Source organism: Diprion similis, chromosome 6 (genome assembly GCF_021155765.1).
Source record: "Diprion similis isolate iyDipSimi1 chromosome 6, iyDipSimi1.1, whole genome shotgun sequence".
NCBI classification, from domain to species: domain Eukaryota; kingdom Metazoa; phylum Arthropoda; class Insecta; order Hymenoptera; family Diprionidae; genus Diprion; species Diprion similis.
In genome coordinates this window covers 23,815,029-23,831,328 of record NC_060110.1, presented here as the reverse complement: position 1 = coordinate 23,831,328, position 16,300 = coordinate 23,815,029, and the positions used below count along the sequence as shown (strand labels likewise).

The 16,300-nt window shown below is 37.0% G+C and overlaps 3 protein-coding genes across 5 annotated transcripts; 1 reads left to right on the top strand and 2 right to left on the bottom strand.

The window, feature by feature from the left end:
* The first annotated feature begins 939 nt into the window (after positions 1-939).
* Positions 940-2,442, top strand: LOC124407097 (MRG/MORF4L-binding protein). 2 transcript variants are annotated; one of them, XM_046882921.1, is made up of 4 exons: positions 940-1,160; positions 1,264-1,385; positions 1,519-1,888; positions 2,053-2,442. In XM_046882921.1, exons 1-4 carry the CDS (start codon positions 1,058-1,060, stop codon positions 2,208-2,210), a joined length of 753 nt encoding a protein of 250 aa, XP_046738877.1. In that variant the 5' UTR covers positions 940-1,057; the 3' UTR covers positions 2,211-2,442. The 2 variants fall into 2 exon arrangements, with proteins under 2 accessions (XP_046738877.1, XP_046738879.1); XM_046882923.1 differs by having other exon boundaries at positions 1,044-1,160; positions 1,249-1,385.
* Positions 2,443-3,167: 725 nt separating this feature from the next.
* LOC124407098 (40S ribosomal protein S28) lies at positions 3,168-3,653 on the bottom strand. Its single transcript, XM_046882924.1, has one exon. It carries the CDS (start codon positions 3,553-3,555, stop codon positions 3,358-3,360), a length of 198 nt encoding a protein of 65 aa, XP_046738880.1. The 5' UTR covers positions 3,556-3,653; the 3' UTR covers positions 3,168-3,357.
* Positions 3,654-5,871: 2,218 nt separating this feature from the next.
* LOC124407095 (stromal membrane-associated protein 1) lies at positions 5,872-11,436 on the bottom strand. 2 transcript variants are annotated; one of them, XM_046882916.1, is made up of 8 exons: positions 11,160-11,436; positions 10,629-10,762; positions 10,133-10,300; positions 9,847-10,051; positions 9,444-9,722; positions 8,926-9,224; positions 8,696-8,830; positions 5,872-8,514 (listed from the first exon to the last, which is right to left on the bottom strand). In XM_046882916.1, the coding sequence occupies exons 1-8, from the start codon at positions 11,275-11,277 to the stop codon at positions 8,398-8,400; spliced, it is 1,455 nt and encodes a 484-aa protein (XP_046738872.1). In that variant the 5' UTR covers positions 11,278-11,436; the 3' UTR covers positions 5,872-8,397. The 2 variants fall into 2 exon arrangements, with proteins under 2 accessions (XP_046738872.1, XP_046738873.1); XM_046882917.1 differs by having other exon boundaries at positions 8,926-9,221.
* Positions 11,437-16,300: the final 4,864 nt, after the last annotated feature.

Genomic DNA, 16,300 nt, shown 5'->3' with positions numbered 1-16,300 from the left:
TCTAGTCATCATCGCTCTCTACCTTTTTCCGCTCCCTCTTGACGGTCTTGCGAACCTGTCTACTTCTGTCTGCACCTCCTACTTCACTGCCGCTAATTATTTCCGTTATTACGGTAGCAAGAATCTTAATCACAGCCATATTTGACGAAATCGGATGTACCCCGCATGAACTACAATTTGTTTACCATGTTTTCATCTGCCGATAGGTTTATGAACAACATCGATTTGCCGATTTCACTGCTTTGCTAAAATGTGTGCATCCCAGGTATGGCACAGTCATCTTTGACTAACATTGCGCCTGAAGACGATTTTAAGACAATAAATAAAAATCCACGAATGTCTCGTCAGTATAAAGTCGCCAGGTTCAATTTTATACGAGCATCGTGAAAAAGAGAGTGTTGTTATTTTTAAAATTTGTGAGGAATATTCCTCCATATTGGAATATTTCATCGGTTTGGTCGTGGTTTGGTCAGGCATGTTTTACCTGCGGACCATAATAAAGCGACTGTCGATCAGCAATACTTTTTCGGACTAAGTATATCCGAATCATGTGCACATAGCTAATTTTGTATGGCGATTGTATAGCGGTTCATCTGTGCAGTGAAGCTACGCTTAAACAATTGAAATTACACAAGAAACTTTTCAATGAGTTTTTTATCCGTCGACGCTCGATCTATGTGTAGTAATCGAAATTAGAATAAAAATGTATTCGTTTTAATTTACTCCTTCGTGTGGGAATGTCGCAGCTGATGCATACATGGAAATTCGGCATAAACCTGCGAACTGGGGATCAGCCTGGGAGATGGCGCCAAGTATCCTCAGAGGAACAACAATTTGAAAGCAAACTTGTGACTATGATTGGGAGTTTCTGGTCAAACCAATGACGCGATTGGTTCTCAAGGCGGGCCTACTCGCAATGAGTAACGAGGCTCCCTACCCGAAGGAGACAAGTAGAAGTCTCTTGTCCGAGTTAGGTTAGGTTCGGTTGAATTGGCCTATTTCCACGCTATTTCGCATTTAGTTAATATATACGACAACTATAGTCTGACCTCACGCGATGGCTGTCAAGGAAAAACAAGTTGACCACACGGAGGAAATAGAGTGGAATGTTGACAATGAAATACAATTATTTTTTGCCATGAACGGTCACAAACCAGTAGGTAAGATGTTTACCAGTAAAATATACAAGATACAATAAAGATATTAGATCTTCGTGCAGAAGAAATTTCGAGGTTAGATTATGCACAGAAATCTGAATTACAGGTATCAACAAATATTTCCACATGGTCTGCATCTGGGAGAAATTTCGTGCTGCGATACACAAAGATATTTCGTTGAAAGTTATTTGGGGCCATCTGGAATCAATGTACGACTTAGCAGCACTGGTGCGTTAATTTACTTCATTGACCACTCGTTAAATTAAATTTGAATAAATTGTCTAACACTACAGAAAGTTCAGTTTTTCGTGAATTTTTCCCTAAAAGTGATGAATTAAAGATTTGTTCAATTACATTTCAGGATGATATGGAAGATCTTCCGTTTCCCAGCAATGAGACTGATTTTACACTTCCGGAGTCAGAGTTTTCTTCTTTGATGAAATTGAGAAAGAAGGAAGAACTGGATGTAAAAAGTAAAGAAGTCCAACCAAAGGAGAAACAGAAGGAAATGAGGAAGGATAAAGATTCCAAAGATATTGTGAAGAAAGATATTCCTCCGCCCAAAGAAGTTAAAGGTAGTAAAGAACCAGACAGGAAAAAGGAAGAGCCAAAAAAACCTACCAGAGAAATGGATGTGAAAAAAGACAAGCTTCGCGAGACTAAGGATGTAAAAAAGGAACAGCACAAATCTTCCAAAGGACGACCCAAAGGGAAGGACGATGATGAAACAGGTTCGATTGCAGATGGTTTATCCAAATCATACTTTTCTTTTGGAGAAAATTTAATTATTTCATAATATCGAACAAAAATGATTAATGCTGGGTTTTTATTGTACCTTGTTACAACCACTGTCACTTAATTCGTACATATTGTATGATGTATCATTCTTTTGCAGCTTTGACTGGAAAAAAGGAAAGGAAAGATTCTGAATCAAGTCGCGATGGTCCAAAGCGAGGTGTGAAAAGACCGACGAGACAAAGTGTAGACAATACATCAAAAGCGTCGTCAAGCCCTCGAGATACACCACCGCCAAAGCGGCGTAGAATATATTAGGTGGTTTATATATCTAAATATATTCCCATGACGTAAGCATGAACGAATTGCCTACGGGTCAGGCAAGGCTTGCATTACATGTATTTGAAGCTTTTGAAGGAAAAACAGAAGAATTATTCCTTTTCAATGAACAGCTAAAATGTTATAAATCATAAATCACACCGTATCTTTACCTGGTTAGATTTAACATTGTACCATGTAAATAAACCTCCTACACTTTTTTACAAAAACGTATTTTGCAGTGACTCAACATCGTACCTATCCTTAACCATTAATGTTAGCTATTGCTAGTTGCACTCGCAATTGGATAGAAATACGTCACACAATTTTATACAGAATTCAACGATCATACCATTAGATTAGGTAAAGGCTTGGTGCAATGGAAAGCGTTACGACTGAAATTTGACACTAATCACAAAAAATTGTCAAGATAACAATACTTATCTGAAATCGTACATCCTCTTCGTCTTCTCAACCTTGCTGATCTATTATGCTGAAATTTTACGATCGGTCCACTTGTTAAAAAGTAGATTAGTGGATGAATGTTGAAGACTATTTTCAGGTTTCTTTTTGGTATGCTACACTCTGCTTGGATGTGCACTAAGAATCATTTCCAACAGTTGTGTGAAGTAGGAAAAATGATGCGCAGGACAATCACAGGATAGTTATGATTAATATATCACGGCGGTATCTTATATTGAGCCTCAGATAATTGTAAACACAGATCTAAACTACACTCTTAATCTCATTGTCAGGCATGTGAATTGAACGTTGTAAACAATGACGAGCAGAGAACGTGAAGGGAATGAAGGTTAAGACACGCTCATGCTTGCTAGGTTGGAATTGTGGCAGGTTCGACCGCGTCTCACCGCATTGAATTGCGCAGGATAAGAAAGAATTTTACCTCATTTGAAATTAGCCTAGTTGGTTGTGGAGTTGAAATACGAAGTCATAAAATTTGTGGTTGCCAGCGAAAGATTTATTACATGTTGGGCTGGTTTGGTACAGCAAATCGAAGAATTTCAGACGGATCGGACGCCGTGGTATAAAAGTGGTTGGTTTCCAGTTTGACAAGCCCAACTTTGATGAAATGGAATACTCCTTGTTGCGGGAACCTTTTCAGTTATTCTCCATGGGTCAGACAGCTCTATCGAAGCCTCCTAGCTTCGCGCTCGGACTCGAGGAGGGTCAGGATGTCGCCCTCGCGCACCGGCCCCTTCACGTTGCGGATTATCTGACGGTTTTGTTCGCCGATGAATTCGACTTTGACTTGCGTACATTGTCCTTGAGATCCGGTACGTCCTAGGACTTTGATAACGCGGGCGAGGACCACAGGTTTATCCATGATTTAATAGTTTTCTCAACTTATTTCGTAGCACGTGGCTTTTATGCGACAGCACGACGTACCTCGCCGGAAGCGAAAGAGAGGTACGACGGTGGCGCCCAACGACAATATTTTCCGATGATGCGCTGCTAACGTAACGACGCAGCGAGTCAAAGCCTCCTCCTATCGCCAACTTCCGCTTTACGAAAATCTATCAACTGTGAGCAGCAAAACGTGCAGCAGCAGCAGCATTTCCCTCCATCCAAGCATTCTGATTAGTTGATTAAGGTTAGGTGAGGTTAGTCAACCAATCAAAATCCTTGGATGGTTGGAAATGCTGCATCTCTGCTACGTTTTACTGCTCATGAAATTCCAGCCTAAGGCCGATTACGCTAATCTTGATCAAAGTTTGAACCAAGTTCAGTCGAACCGCAAACTATATAGTAAAAATTGACCACCGTTTGAACTGTTTTGAACGAAACGGGCGTAAGGATCGACACACCTATGGTATTGTTTTTAAGAATGCTTGCTGGTGCTGGTTTTTGTTAACCTTTAGACCGTCGAATTATGATGCTTTCGGCTTCGACTTGTTGCGGTTCAGTTGTTTGAAACTTCAATTTGTTAGATACAATTTACGATTACAGTCTAGCGCAAAAGAGGTCCAAACTACTGTATGATTTAAGTTTGAATATTCCAGAATTTAGTAGTACCTGTAAAAGACACTATAATCTAACAATAAGACATTATCATAAGGCGCAATTTCCGCGCCAACTATCAAACGAATATTGACATGCAGCTGTTGGAGAATTAAATATTCTTTTAATCTAGTCAAAAGATTTGATTATTCATTTTGTAAATTGTATTCACTTGCGAACAGGGACTAAAATCACTACAGCTTACGGATCTGATACAATTTAGTTTAACATGTATATGTATTTCATAGTTGCGTACACTTGGCATTGATGCATGAATTTATAAATGCATGTGTATAATATACCACATAATAATATGTACCCATTTCGTGGCTAAATAATTTGCAACCTATAAATTCATAGGGCTTAAGATACATTGCTATACGGGCTCTTGGCAGTTCATCTTGGAGCAAATCATTGTTACTCTTCTAATAATATGACTTAATTTAAGAAAAATTACTTAAAAATTTATAGTTTTATAAGTTTGGACTGTACTCCAGGATAAATACAAAATAAACGAATGTTATTATGGAATTGGTGAAGCAAGTCAACTTACCCTGATTTTGATTTTACTGTTTTGAATCACTCTTTGATTTTTAATCGGGAGTGAAAGACCGACTTATATTTTGATTAAAAAAAAAGACATGGAAAATGTTCGTGGAAAGTTTGAGTGTTTCATTTTACTCTGGTAAAAATGTGAAGCTGTACAATTGCAACGCTTTCTCGCGTGTTTTCGATTTACTTCATTATTTCATACAATCATTCAATCTTTGCAATCCACAACATTACAAACTCGAGAAAAATTCAGTAATTTCAAATTCTGAAGACTCTGAATCACAAAGATTTTATCAGGAAGCAAAATTGGGTAATTCCTTCAAGTTTGATTCGATTCTTAAGACTACAAATCAGGACGAATTCATCAGGAAGAAGAATTAATTCCTTTAAGTTTGACTTCATCAGTTTGCATCCGGAGGTTTTGAAATCTCAAATTAGTTTATTAGTCTCAGTTAACGGAGACTGTGTATATGTTTATTGAAGACTATACATACTACTAAGTGATAATGAAATGAAATTCCGCTTTCACGTTATAAATGCACTTACGAAATTGGTCTACTTTATAGATTATGTTTTTTTTTTTTGTATTTACTCGTGCACGGTGTTGATACAGTGATTCCATAGTTCAATGGTAAACAATAATTTACCTCCTATGTATAAAAACGGTGTTCTGGTACGATATAATTCAATTAACTCAAAATACCCAACATAGAGTTTATTCTTTTGGCACTGTGATCAATGATCACAAGCTGATTGTGAGTTACACCATGAAGTGGAACGATCGAAGATCCAACTGATCCAGATTACGTTGATTACATGGCAAGTGATCCTGCAGAAGTAACTGGGTATTCGATAACAGTATTCTTTTGACGCTCCGCAGATTTCTTAGTGATCACGGTGTCCAGAGAATGTGTCTATATAATCGTGCACTTATATGCTTTAAAATACTATTAACTAATTGGATAACAATAGTTATATTCAAAATAGCATGTTAATTTCTGTTGCACATCAATTGAGAAATATGTTGGGAAAAAATTGGGCGAGATTAGTTATAAAACTGATGAACAAATAATGTGCACTTGAATGTTCAATCAAGATGAGTTTCCTATATATGTACAAATATATTTGCTCAAATAGAATAAACTTCTTACTGTTTACAGAATTCATATGATTTTTGCTGAAATAAAGTACATATCAGCTGATTAACCGCTATAAAGTATTAGCAAAAATGAGGTGGTAACTATTATACTCGTATTTACCTCGTGGGTAGTAAAAAAGAGATCAAATTCCTCAAAATATCGTTCAAAAATCACGGTCTGACCTGATAAATTTCGCTCAAAATTTTCATCAACTATTTTGCACCGGCATAATAATATATGTATTTTGTATGTACAACATATGCATATTTTTACATGTCTATACGATACACGGATTGAAACTTTTATATCAACGGACCTACAAATGTCGTACATAATATTCAAGTGTGATAGCACCTTCAATGTACGTACATAGTGAATAGGTTCACACGATATTACTATTAAAGTTACTGAAGGTAATTATAACGTATAGCTAAACTGACAACATTTTTGTGTTTGTCAATACCAAGGATGCACGCAGTGTAGTGAATTATGCAATCAATTTTCAATTTGGTTTCTTCAAACACGGTTAAATGACATAATCGACTACATGCTAACTCTTGCTTGGTAAATATGATCTGATCAGTATCCAATATTTCATTTATTGGTTACACAACATGCTATCGGATTTCTACACATGTACAATGATTCAACATTAAGCTATTAAAAAGAGGATGCAATTAACTAAATTCTACTATCATTCCAAATACAGCTCCTTGTATATTAAGCAGGTAACTCTTTGATTTATTTGAAGCAAAAAAGAGTTGAAAATGAGATATTTTTATTGGATATGAGTAAGATTTAATAATACTCGAGCAAGAGAACGAGGACGGTCCAATATATATATTGTGAAATTCTAGTGTCATAGACATCTCTTTACATACCCATTCACAATTACTCAGTTTTATGTCAAGCAAGATTCGGAGATCACAAACATGGAAAAAATTATTGTCTATATCATTTAAGTTTCGTTCGTGCTCAGGGGTACACGAATATATAGTTCAAATCGGAGAAACGTTGGAATATCCAAGGATCACATTTCTCCAATTAAGAAGTTCAATATGGTTTTTCAATTTAATATTCTCTGTCGCCTTCCTATAATAACATGAAACGTATTTGTCGAAATTGCATACTACAATATTATACAATTGATTGAATTCTGAATCTTGGTTCATGGAATTGTTTAATCTTAGAAGGGCACATATATTTTATCATAATAAGGTGGAATTTGCTAGCTTTTATCGCATGTGCTTGCTGATTGAATTGTTGTATTAATCAAAGTCTTAGAAAGATGTTAGTACAAGAATTTTAATTTCTTTGGATTCTGAATTATACGAAAATTTGCAATTTTAATCAACAAGGACTTGGGATCCACGTAAATCCAGTTTGCCTTTGCAGGGTGATAAGCCTTATGTTAATAGCCCTGAACATTTGGTTCATTGCATTCAGACAGTGAAAAATACGAAGTAAGAATGTTGCACCTATATAACCGCCATCGTCAACGTGGACAAGTAATATGCAATATTCTCAAATTAACAAAAATGATTTGAGAAGTAATTATCGTAACAAGTTCCACGTTTTTGTAAAGTCTTGGCACGTTTATTGGTAATTACGACACTTTAGGCAATAGGTCATACTGTGTTAGTTCATGCACTGTTTTCATTTCTAGTCAGTCTTCTTGTTTTTCAATTTTAGTTTTCAGCCAGTTCTACTTTGATATGACATTTCAAAGTCTGTGTACTCACAGACTCAAGGACTAATCGATGGGTTATATCGATTTTGTTAGTTTCCGGGCTTCTACGTACATACCGGGTGAGTTGTGACAAACCTCGAGTTTAACCAATTGTTCCGCATTAATATCTGTCTTGAACATAAGTGTGATTCATATCTACAGTTGTTGGCTGATATGAAATAATGTGAGTATAGAATAATTTATAGCGGTAATGACGTGAATAATAGATTTTTCGAGTATGCCGTAGATATTTATTAATATTATTAGAGAAAAATTCATTACCAATATCCTTCCACTAGCCAGTAGATGCAGAAATATAGATAAAAAAAGACGATATAGGCACGAACGCTGAACTGTACAGTGACCGATAGATTTATGTAAGAAGTAACGAAGTAAAGAATTCTTTACTGATAAAGTTTTCTTTGCACAAGTATACAGGTCTTCCCTGATATTTGGGGAGTTTTAGAACCCTCAATATCACTGAGATAATTTATTGTAAGATATTGATTTCCCTATTTGAAGTTACATAATACTTTGATTCCATTATAAGGTGTTTCCTTGTGTAATGGTACACCATTGTTGTGCCTGCTTCTTGAAAATCTGAGGGTGCTTCTTTCTGGTACCCGATTTTGTAGATGAGTGACAACGTTGTAATGTGAATAAACATGTCGAAACAAAATAGGCCTAACAACGCGAGCGCACAACATCGATTAAACGAACAAACCGATTACCTACATGGTGGATTGTATTACTGCCATAAGTTGGTCGATAGTGTTTGTCCAGGCATCGTCGGGGCAGCTGGTTTTCCAGATACTGGTGGAAAACTGGTTGCTCCTAACGACATTTGTGTCATCCGTTGGGGAAGCTATAGTGAAATAAATTGTCAGTATTATTATTAGGTATCAGGATTGAATCAATGTATCATTCTTAATATTTCAGTCGTTGAGATAATGTTGTTATTATCAATTAGATTTGATAACTCCAGATTGCACATATCTAAGATTAAGTAAATCGAACAACAGTAGAAGATACGGATAATGATTTACCTGATTGGCAAAAGCGGTGCTCTGTTGTTGGTTTGGTAAATTAAAAAAAGGATTACTACCCGGAGCAGGTTGTAAGTTTTGTGATGCCAGCATTCCACTCCATCCGTTATTCGATCCATTTTGGGCAATTTGGACCTGTGTGATATCTTGATGTAGGGGTTTACAGTAAAAACGGAAAGAAAATGCACGCTAAGACAATGCACATTGAAACTGATGAATTAATCACTTACCATTCCCCCCATTTGATTGCCTGGTATTCCCATTGCAGTATTTTGCACACCATTCATTTGATTGATATTGTTTCCTGCGAGGTGATTCCCCAATGCTGGGTTCAATTGAGCACCCAATTGATTGGGTGGTAAACTGCCCAATTGATTTTGCATTCCCACTTGTCCTTGGACAGGGTTCACTTGTCCAAGCGAGTTAATTGAATGGTTTTGAAAACTATTTTGTTGAACAAACCCAGGGATTGCACTCATCTGTTGTGGAAATTGTTGCGCCGTTGTTTGCTGAGCATACATACCTCCTGCTAACAATTTGTATATATGAGTCTTGAATTTATGTTTACTTTCGATGAAAAAAGGCACCATTAATTGCTCAATTTCAGGCTGATTCATATACATGTTAATGCAGAACTAGCAAGTCCAGAAAAGTTCCAATCAAAATCATATGAGACTTTGACACAAGAAAATTGCAGAACGTTAAAAAATGTAGGTTTACATTTTGGTATTGATAATGAATTACTCACCTGGAACTCCAAACATGCTCTGCTGTTGATTGGGAGTGGCATAGAGTGCCAGGATACTATCTTTTGTCATTTTACTCTTTTCTTGGGGTGTGGGCACAGGCTGATTAAAAAAGCTTTCCTCTTCCGTTTTTTCAGCAGAAGCTGTCGCTTCTGCAGTTGATCCATTTGCAGCGCTGTTTAAAGATGATGAAGATGAGGCTGGTGGGGCTGATAGGAACGAAGAAAATATATCATCGCCAGATGTTGAACTGTTGGCATTGCTTTGGCTTGACGGTGCATCTGTAGATGAGAACACTTTTATTCCACAACTATCCAGTAGCTGAATCATCAATATTCTTGTATTCAGATACCTTTACATATATCGCATCAAGTAATAGAATCCAGGTTGATAATTATTAACTACCTAATCCTAACAAATCTAGAGTAGCGGACGGATTGGCTCTAGTTGATTTTGGGCTGACAGAACTGCGAGGTTTAGGAAGCTGTGGAACTGCTTCTGGTTTTTTAACTGGCGGTAGTGATGTCTGTCCCCCGCTACTTTTTGCTCCTTCCTTTTTGCGTCTACGTTGTCTTTCCGCTTCTTCGTCAAGTTCTTTGTCCCAGTTCACCTATTTAGGTTTTTACAGTTAATCAAATCGTTACATGATTTATTGATTGTAAATCCATGTATTGGAGATCAAAATCAGAACCTTAGGTAAAGATGGTGGTACCCATTCTTTGGCAATGTATTTCTTATGCTCGTATTTTGCCCGGATAAAACTCTCCAGACTAGAGTCTGACTGTGGTCTGCGGAAACTGTCTGGAAGATTTGCTTCATACACAGCTCTAGCTCGTGAATTACCCATTTGCTGAAGACTCTGTAATGTGTAAAGTTGAGGGGTTATTAATGATAAATGAAAAACAATAAGCAGTAATTTAGTGTTGAAGTTAAGATGGTATTTACCATCAACTATCAAGCAATCTACCATTGGATTGAAATTTATGATATTATATTAACAGTATGTATGTGGCAAAACATATTGTTTATCTTTGAACAAATGATGAAATGCCGCTTTCTCACCAACAACATACAAACCTGTCGACAAAATATCTTTCTGAGCGTTTACTCATCTATATCGTAATACTTTGTGCTTTGTGATTGATGTTAGCTTTAGATGGCCATATTGGTATAGTAAATAAAATTACCACAACTTGTTCCGGAGTCCATGTGTCTAAATTCACAGACTTGACCTTGCTTATGTGAACACCCAAGTTTCTGTGTATTCCAGCGCAGCGAATGCATAAAAATATCCCAAGGTTCCAACTAGCCCATCGTGGTCCTGAAACAAGATACACGCAAGTTTAACCATTCGTTATTAAGATAATGGGCGTGCAAGGCTACTGCGTAAAAATATTCCAAATCAACGTAATCGCCTGCAGTATAAAGACGAAATGTTAAACTGCCGAGGCAATTTTTTAATCTAGTAGAATTAGTTTCTGGTTATGAATAATCAGAAAATGTAATGTATACGGAACCTGATACTAATGTTTGTGAAATAGTGACGAGTTTTAGGAGGAGGAAAAATTTTCGTGGTATAGGATTATCGTACAGGAATGTACATGAAATCGGCTTGGTATACAATTTGGATGATCCATACTTAGTTCGCTACGTATTGATTTCGGGAAATGAGGACTGATAGATCCACGTAGTATAAAATCACGGCGTATGACATGTACCTTTTGCATCGCAGTCAACGCAATATTTATTGTCTTCATCTCGAAGCATTTGGGTTAATAAGGTCTGACATTTCTCCTGTATTTGTTTTGTACGCTCCTTCTCCAACCGGGACGTCATTTTCGTTCAATTTTCTCCCCGGAATCGACGATCTCACTGGACTAAAACATGCAACTAAAAACACTTTGACACCCCAGCGTCTCCGTCAAGCTGTGGAGTGAAGTGACACCTCCATCTTCGCCAAAGACGATGAACACCAGGTATGTTCGTTCGATCATTCACTTTGAACTTACTGCAAGGCGACGGAACAATAGGTCGTTCCGACTGCTGGATGGCCTTTCAATTTATTGGCAGAACTCTGTGGTCAGAAGTGTGAGGCCTCTTTTGATTGGTAACTTCTGTTCGATCCGACGTCAGTTGCCACTCCACATATCGCGGCAGTGTAAACGATCCTTAAGCGGACTTCAGCATTGGTTTCTGAGCCGTGGCTAAAGCTGTAATTGGACAAATATTTGGACTGACTAGATAATTGAGGTAGATAGAAGGCTATGATGTTTTGAAAGTATGTACTTTCGATCTGTGATCTTCAAATCGCCAGGACATTATTGTTGTTATTAAAAACATTGGAATTTTTCTAATTACAAAGCTGATATCTGTGCTTGTGTTATAGGAATTTACCCCGACTCTTTTCTATTAGATACGAGCAGTGATGGATAAGATGATGAAGACAAGATTATTTTTGTGCAATTTCATCTAAATAAGATGAGAAATAGATACTCATGCAATTATATTGTGAAAAATACGATCGTCCCCATTTTCGTTTAGATAATCGAAAACAAAATGAGAAGAAGAAAAGATTATTAATACACTTGAGAAAAATAGAATTGTTGGACCAATAAAATGTGTTTTCGCGGTGAGTGAATGAAAAGGTTTGGTGCATTAAAGTGAAATGTAGTTCGAGTAACAAAATGATTCTTTCACCACCCGCATAGAAATATTGGTCTGGATAAAACAACCCTTTTTCTCAGCATATTAGATTGCGACGTTTTTTTTCTATAACACGTTTCTGCAGTATAAATTGAGATTAATTTTTCCTTTAACATATTCAATCTGTGCGATGAAATTGAGCGTTACAATTGATGCAATTTCATTTTTTTAAATCAGTTACGTTGAAACAGTCAAAAACATGGGCCTAGGACTGATTTTAAAATCGTCAATAGTTGATTGGAATATAGGTTTGTGATTCGATAAAACTTTTCTTACAATTGGAACAACAGTTCTCTTACAGACGCGAGGTATAGTGAACAGAGAGAATTATAGATTGTTCTTACGCGCGTACGACGATCAGTGAAGTTTGTATGACTTACGGCATATCGTTGGTGTAAATGTTGGAGATATAAGCTCTAGGTTGGTGGTGAATTGCCTCACTGATAGCTGTATAACTTTGAACCATAGATTATTCGCTCTCTGCCGGTCACGGCACGGCACAAGAACATTTTGACACCGCACCAAAACGCGGTTTACGAGCGGGGAAATGTTTAATCGAGCATGCTGTTGTGACAGTATACCTAGCTGTACATATTTCACAGCGATTCGTGTTACAAGAAGAAACAACAATTAATTCAAGTCTCACAAGCTGCAGCTGATGATGCAGTGGTCAAAGCTTAAAAATAACTATAATACGAACGTTTGTCAGCTCGACGTGCCTTAATGACCATTTTAACACGCTTTAGCTCTTCGGTGTTACAAATCGAAAAAACTTATATCAATGATAGAGCAGCTTTAGTGTATTACCCGCAAACCTGTGGCTGGAGGTTGTATACCGACTTTATCCTGCGTCCGGACCCATTTGCACCAGTCGCTCTGGCCATAGGGTTAATCCTCTGGGCTAATGGATGGGATGGATTTGAGGCTTACGTTGAGCTCAGAGCAACGGAGTCTTAAAAACAATGCCCAGTGATGGGGTTGCGTGAATGGTGGTTCATGTCTTCAAGGAAGATTTGCCAACCACTGGACGGGCCATATGCATCTACGTATGTATATGTAGAATAAACTCACGCAATATCGTCCCTCTAAGGATATTCCAATATGAGAATTGTATCACCATTTCTATTCACATCCCCTTATCATATGGCGAACGAGTCATTAGAAGCATACAAATTCCGGAGTCCCACAGGCCACAGTGGCAGAGCCGTTAATAATTATATACATATATATATATACATATTAGGGTGGTCTTTTATTGGAAGATTATGTTGGATGGTCACAAATCGGCTCCTAATGTAGAAAAAATTGCTCTCTAATTTTTTCACATTTTTATTCTCAGCCCTTAGTCTCCCTGTAGATCGTATATTCCATACGAGTCGTGAGTGTTTTAATTTGGTATATTATTTTTCAATCATTTTTGAAACTATATAAAGTTGTGTTTTATACTTTTTGAAATCTTCGTTGAATTTCGAATAGTCGTTATTTTCGATTGTATAGGAAGAATATGTGTGGGTAATTCCATTCCAGTGCTTAAGTATATCAGGTAGAAAAAGAGTAATAATAATAGAAGTTAAACTGTAATATTTCAAATGTTGAAATTGGTCAATAGGTATGTATACGCTGACTATCACGGCAGTATAACAACTTCCGAAATGTTACGACATCGTGCTGATGCGGTGATCAGCAGAAACGGAACAGCTTTAGCGGTCTTAATGACTAATTGTTCGGTTTAAACTACGAATATATCGAATAGCTGAGTTGACGATATTCATCCACGAGGTGTCAGCTCATTACTTAGGCCTTGAATAAACCCGGTGAGCTTACGTGAACATCATTGGCAAAAATTAAATTCTGGAAATGCCGTTTAACCCACAGTGATTTTGTTGCGAATGGAAATTAGAGTCAATATGGGTGTATAATCTAGTATATGTCAAAGGTTTTCCGGCTGTTATTCGTGTGTAAATATATTATACCTGCACGAATATTCTATTATACCGAAACATTGAGCTCGTGAATACGGTGGATAATTTATAGTTTGCTTATCGGAATCTGCATTAGTAATTATAATATGATTTGACCATAAACGAATGTTATTTTACGTCTTTATTTAATTTCATTCCAACGCAATATGCGCTGATTTCCATACATAAAATTAAAGCTATTAGGAATTGATGAATTGTCAGACCTCGTGGAAGGTTGAATCACAACTGATAATGTGTAGCAGTTACAAGATAAACTGGATGAATTACGCTCTGTATAACCTCGTCTAGGTCGAGGAAACGAGAAATGTCTAGTCTAACGAGTAACTGGATCTGACGTATACTGTGCACGGCATATTCTACCACAGCTTGGCCATACCATCTCATTTTCGCCAATTGGTAGTAAATACCTAGTCCTTTACTGCAATGTGATTTTTGAATGAACTGTTTACCTTTAAAAGTTTTAATGAATTATGTGTGGACGCATTATTTCTTTATTTCTCTTCTGTGGGTATTAAAAATTATCATTATTGTAAAAGTACTGGCGGGTATGAACGCATTTGCGAATGGACGTGTCAAAATGATCATAATTTGATTTGTTTTCTTTGATCAAAGGTACACGTTGAGTACGTTACACCGTTTACAACATTGAATGTTTTCACAAACAGAGGTGGGGTGACTGAAGGATTATAGGATATCTACTCATTTTCGATAACATTGGTTACATAATAAGTTATAGCCTCGGAACGGGCATGATATATTTAAAATTTATATGATCTTACAGTATGAAATATTGGGCCATTCGCATATACAAGGAATTCCATCGTACGCTGAAAATGAAATTTGAAATATTTTTCGGTCTACTTATGATTACCGCACAGCTAATTTTGGAAACGTATTAGCGAATGCCGATGATCAAAATTGATCTTACAGACGTGATCTCACCCGTAGCGAAATCTGCAGCAACGTTTCCGTTCCCGACGGGGCCATGCGGTGGGTTTGAAGTTTACTCACGTTTGAGGGAATCAAGAGAGAACATTACAAAGGTCTTTGTCACAGGATTAATCTGATCTTTGGAAAATCGGTTTAGATAATCTTAAGTATAAAGTCAGCGGAGCACATTATAGCAGTGAAGGCAGATAAACCAGATCAACCCTCTACGGCTATAACAATAAATACATACAAACATCCATAATACACGTTAGACATATAATTGCACAGGCATTAGTGTATACGTCAAGGTTTATACTGTAAGGGTAGATATGCCAAAGTTTGGCGAACGGGTATAAAATTTAAGAACTATATAGAATACACAGTATAACAGAACAGGTACTTTCACTGCAGTAAAGGTAGATGTTATACATGTAGCGATAAAGCATGATATTAATCACACTGACATGTAATTAACGACGAAAAATGCTGCCCCTCTCTCTCTCTCTCTCTCTCTCAATATTTATTATGGAAAATGAACCCCAGCTGCTTCTTGGCAATAAGTTAGTTCACGCATGGAGCTGAAGTATGTGTTGAATTATGAGTTGAGGGTAAATTGTTGGAAAATTAGTGGCGAAGTCCTGATGTGGCATCTTTAATCTTTCACCCCAATTTACAGTGCCAGCACTTTGGGGCTCTAGGCCAGTACTTCTCTAGTGAAGTAAGTAGCTCCCACTTTTCCGTCATCTATTATTAGTCCAACTAATGAAACAAGTTGAGTAGGAGTGAATGATTGCTACAAACTTCAAGATAAAGCGAATTTACTTTCCCTCCATTTCCGATCCATATGTTTAGTTAATGATTAATTCCATTAGTGTTGTACCGCATGATTCATATCTAGAGCTACTCGGCCATAAAAAAAATGACCATGTGTTAGAGAAGAATGAAAGACAACGTCAGTTTTTGCGAATCCCTTAGAATGTTGAAGTTTCCACAATCGACACACTCCTATACCGCAAGCATCGGTGAGGGTAGGTCTCTTATTGGGCTCATTTTTTCTTCAGGATATTACCTGAACGCGGTGCAATTATCGAGATTATCTATGAGTAAGAAAAAGATGATGGATATTTTTTATAGAGAACAAACGTCCTGTATACACTCTTGCTAAAGAGAGATTGTCTCAGGCATGTTTTCTATACTTTTCTTTCTATGTAGCACATTTATTCGATAGCCATGTCGGGTAATGA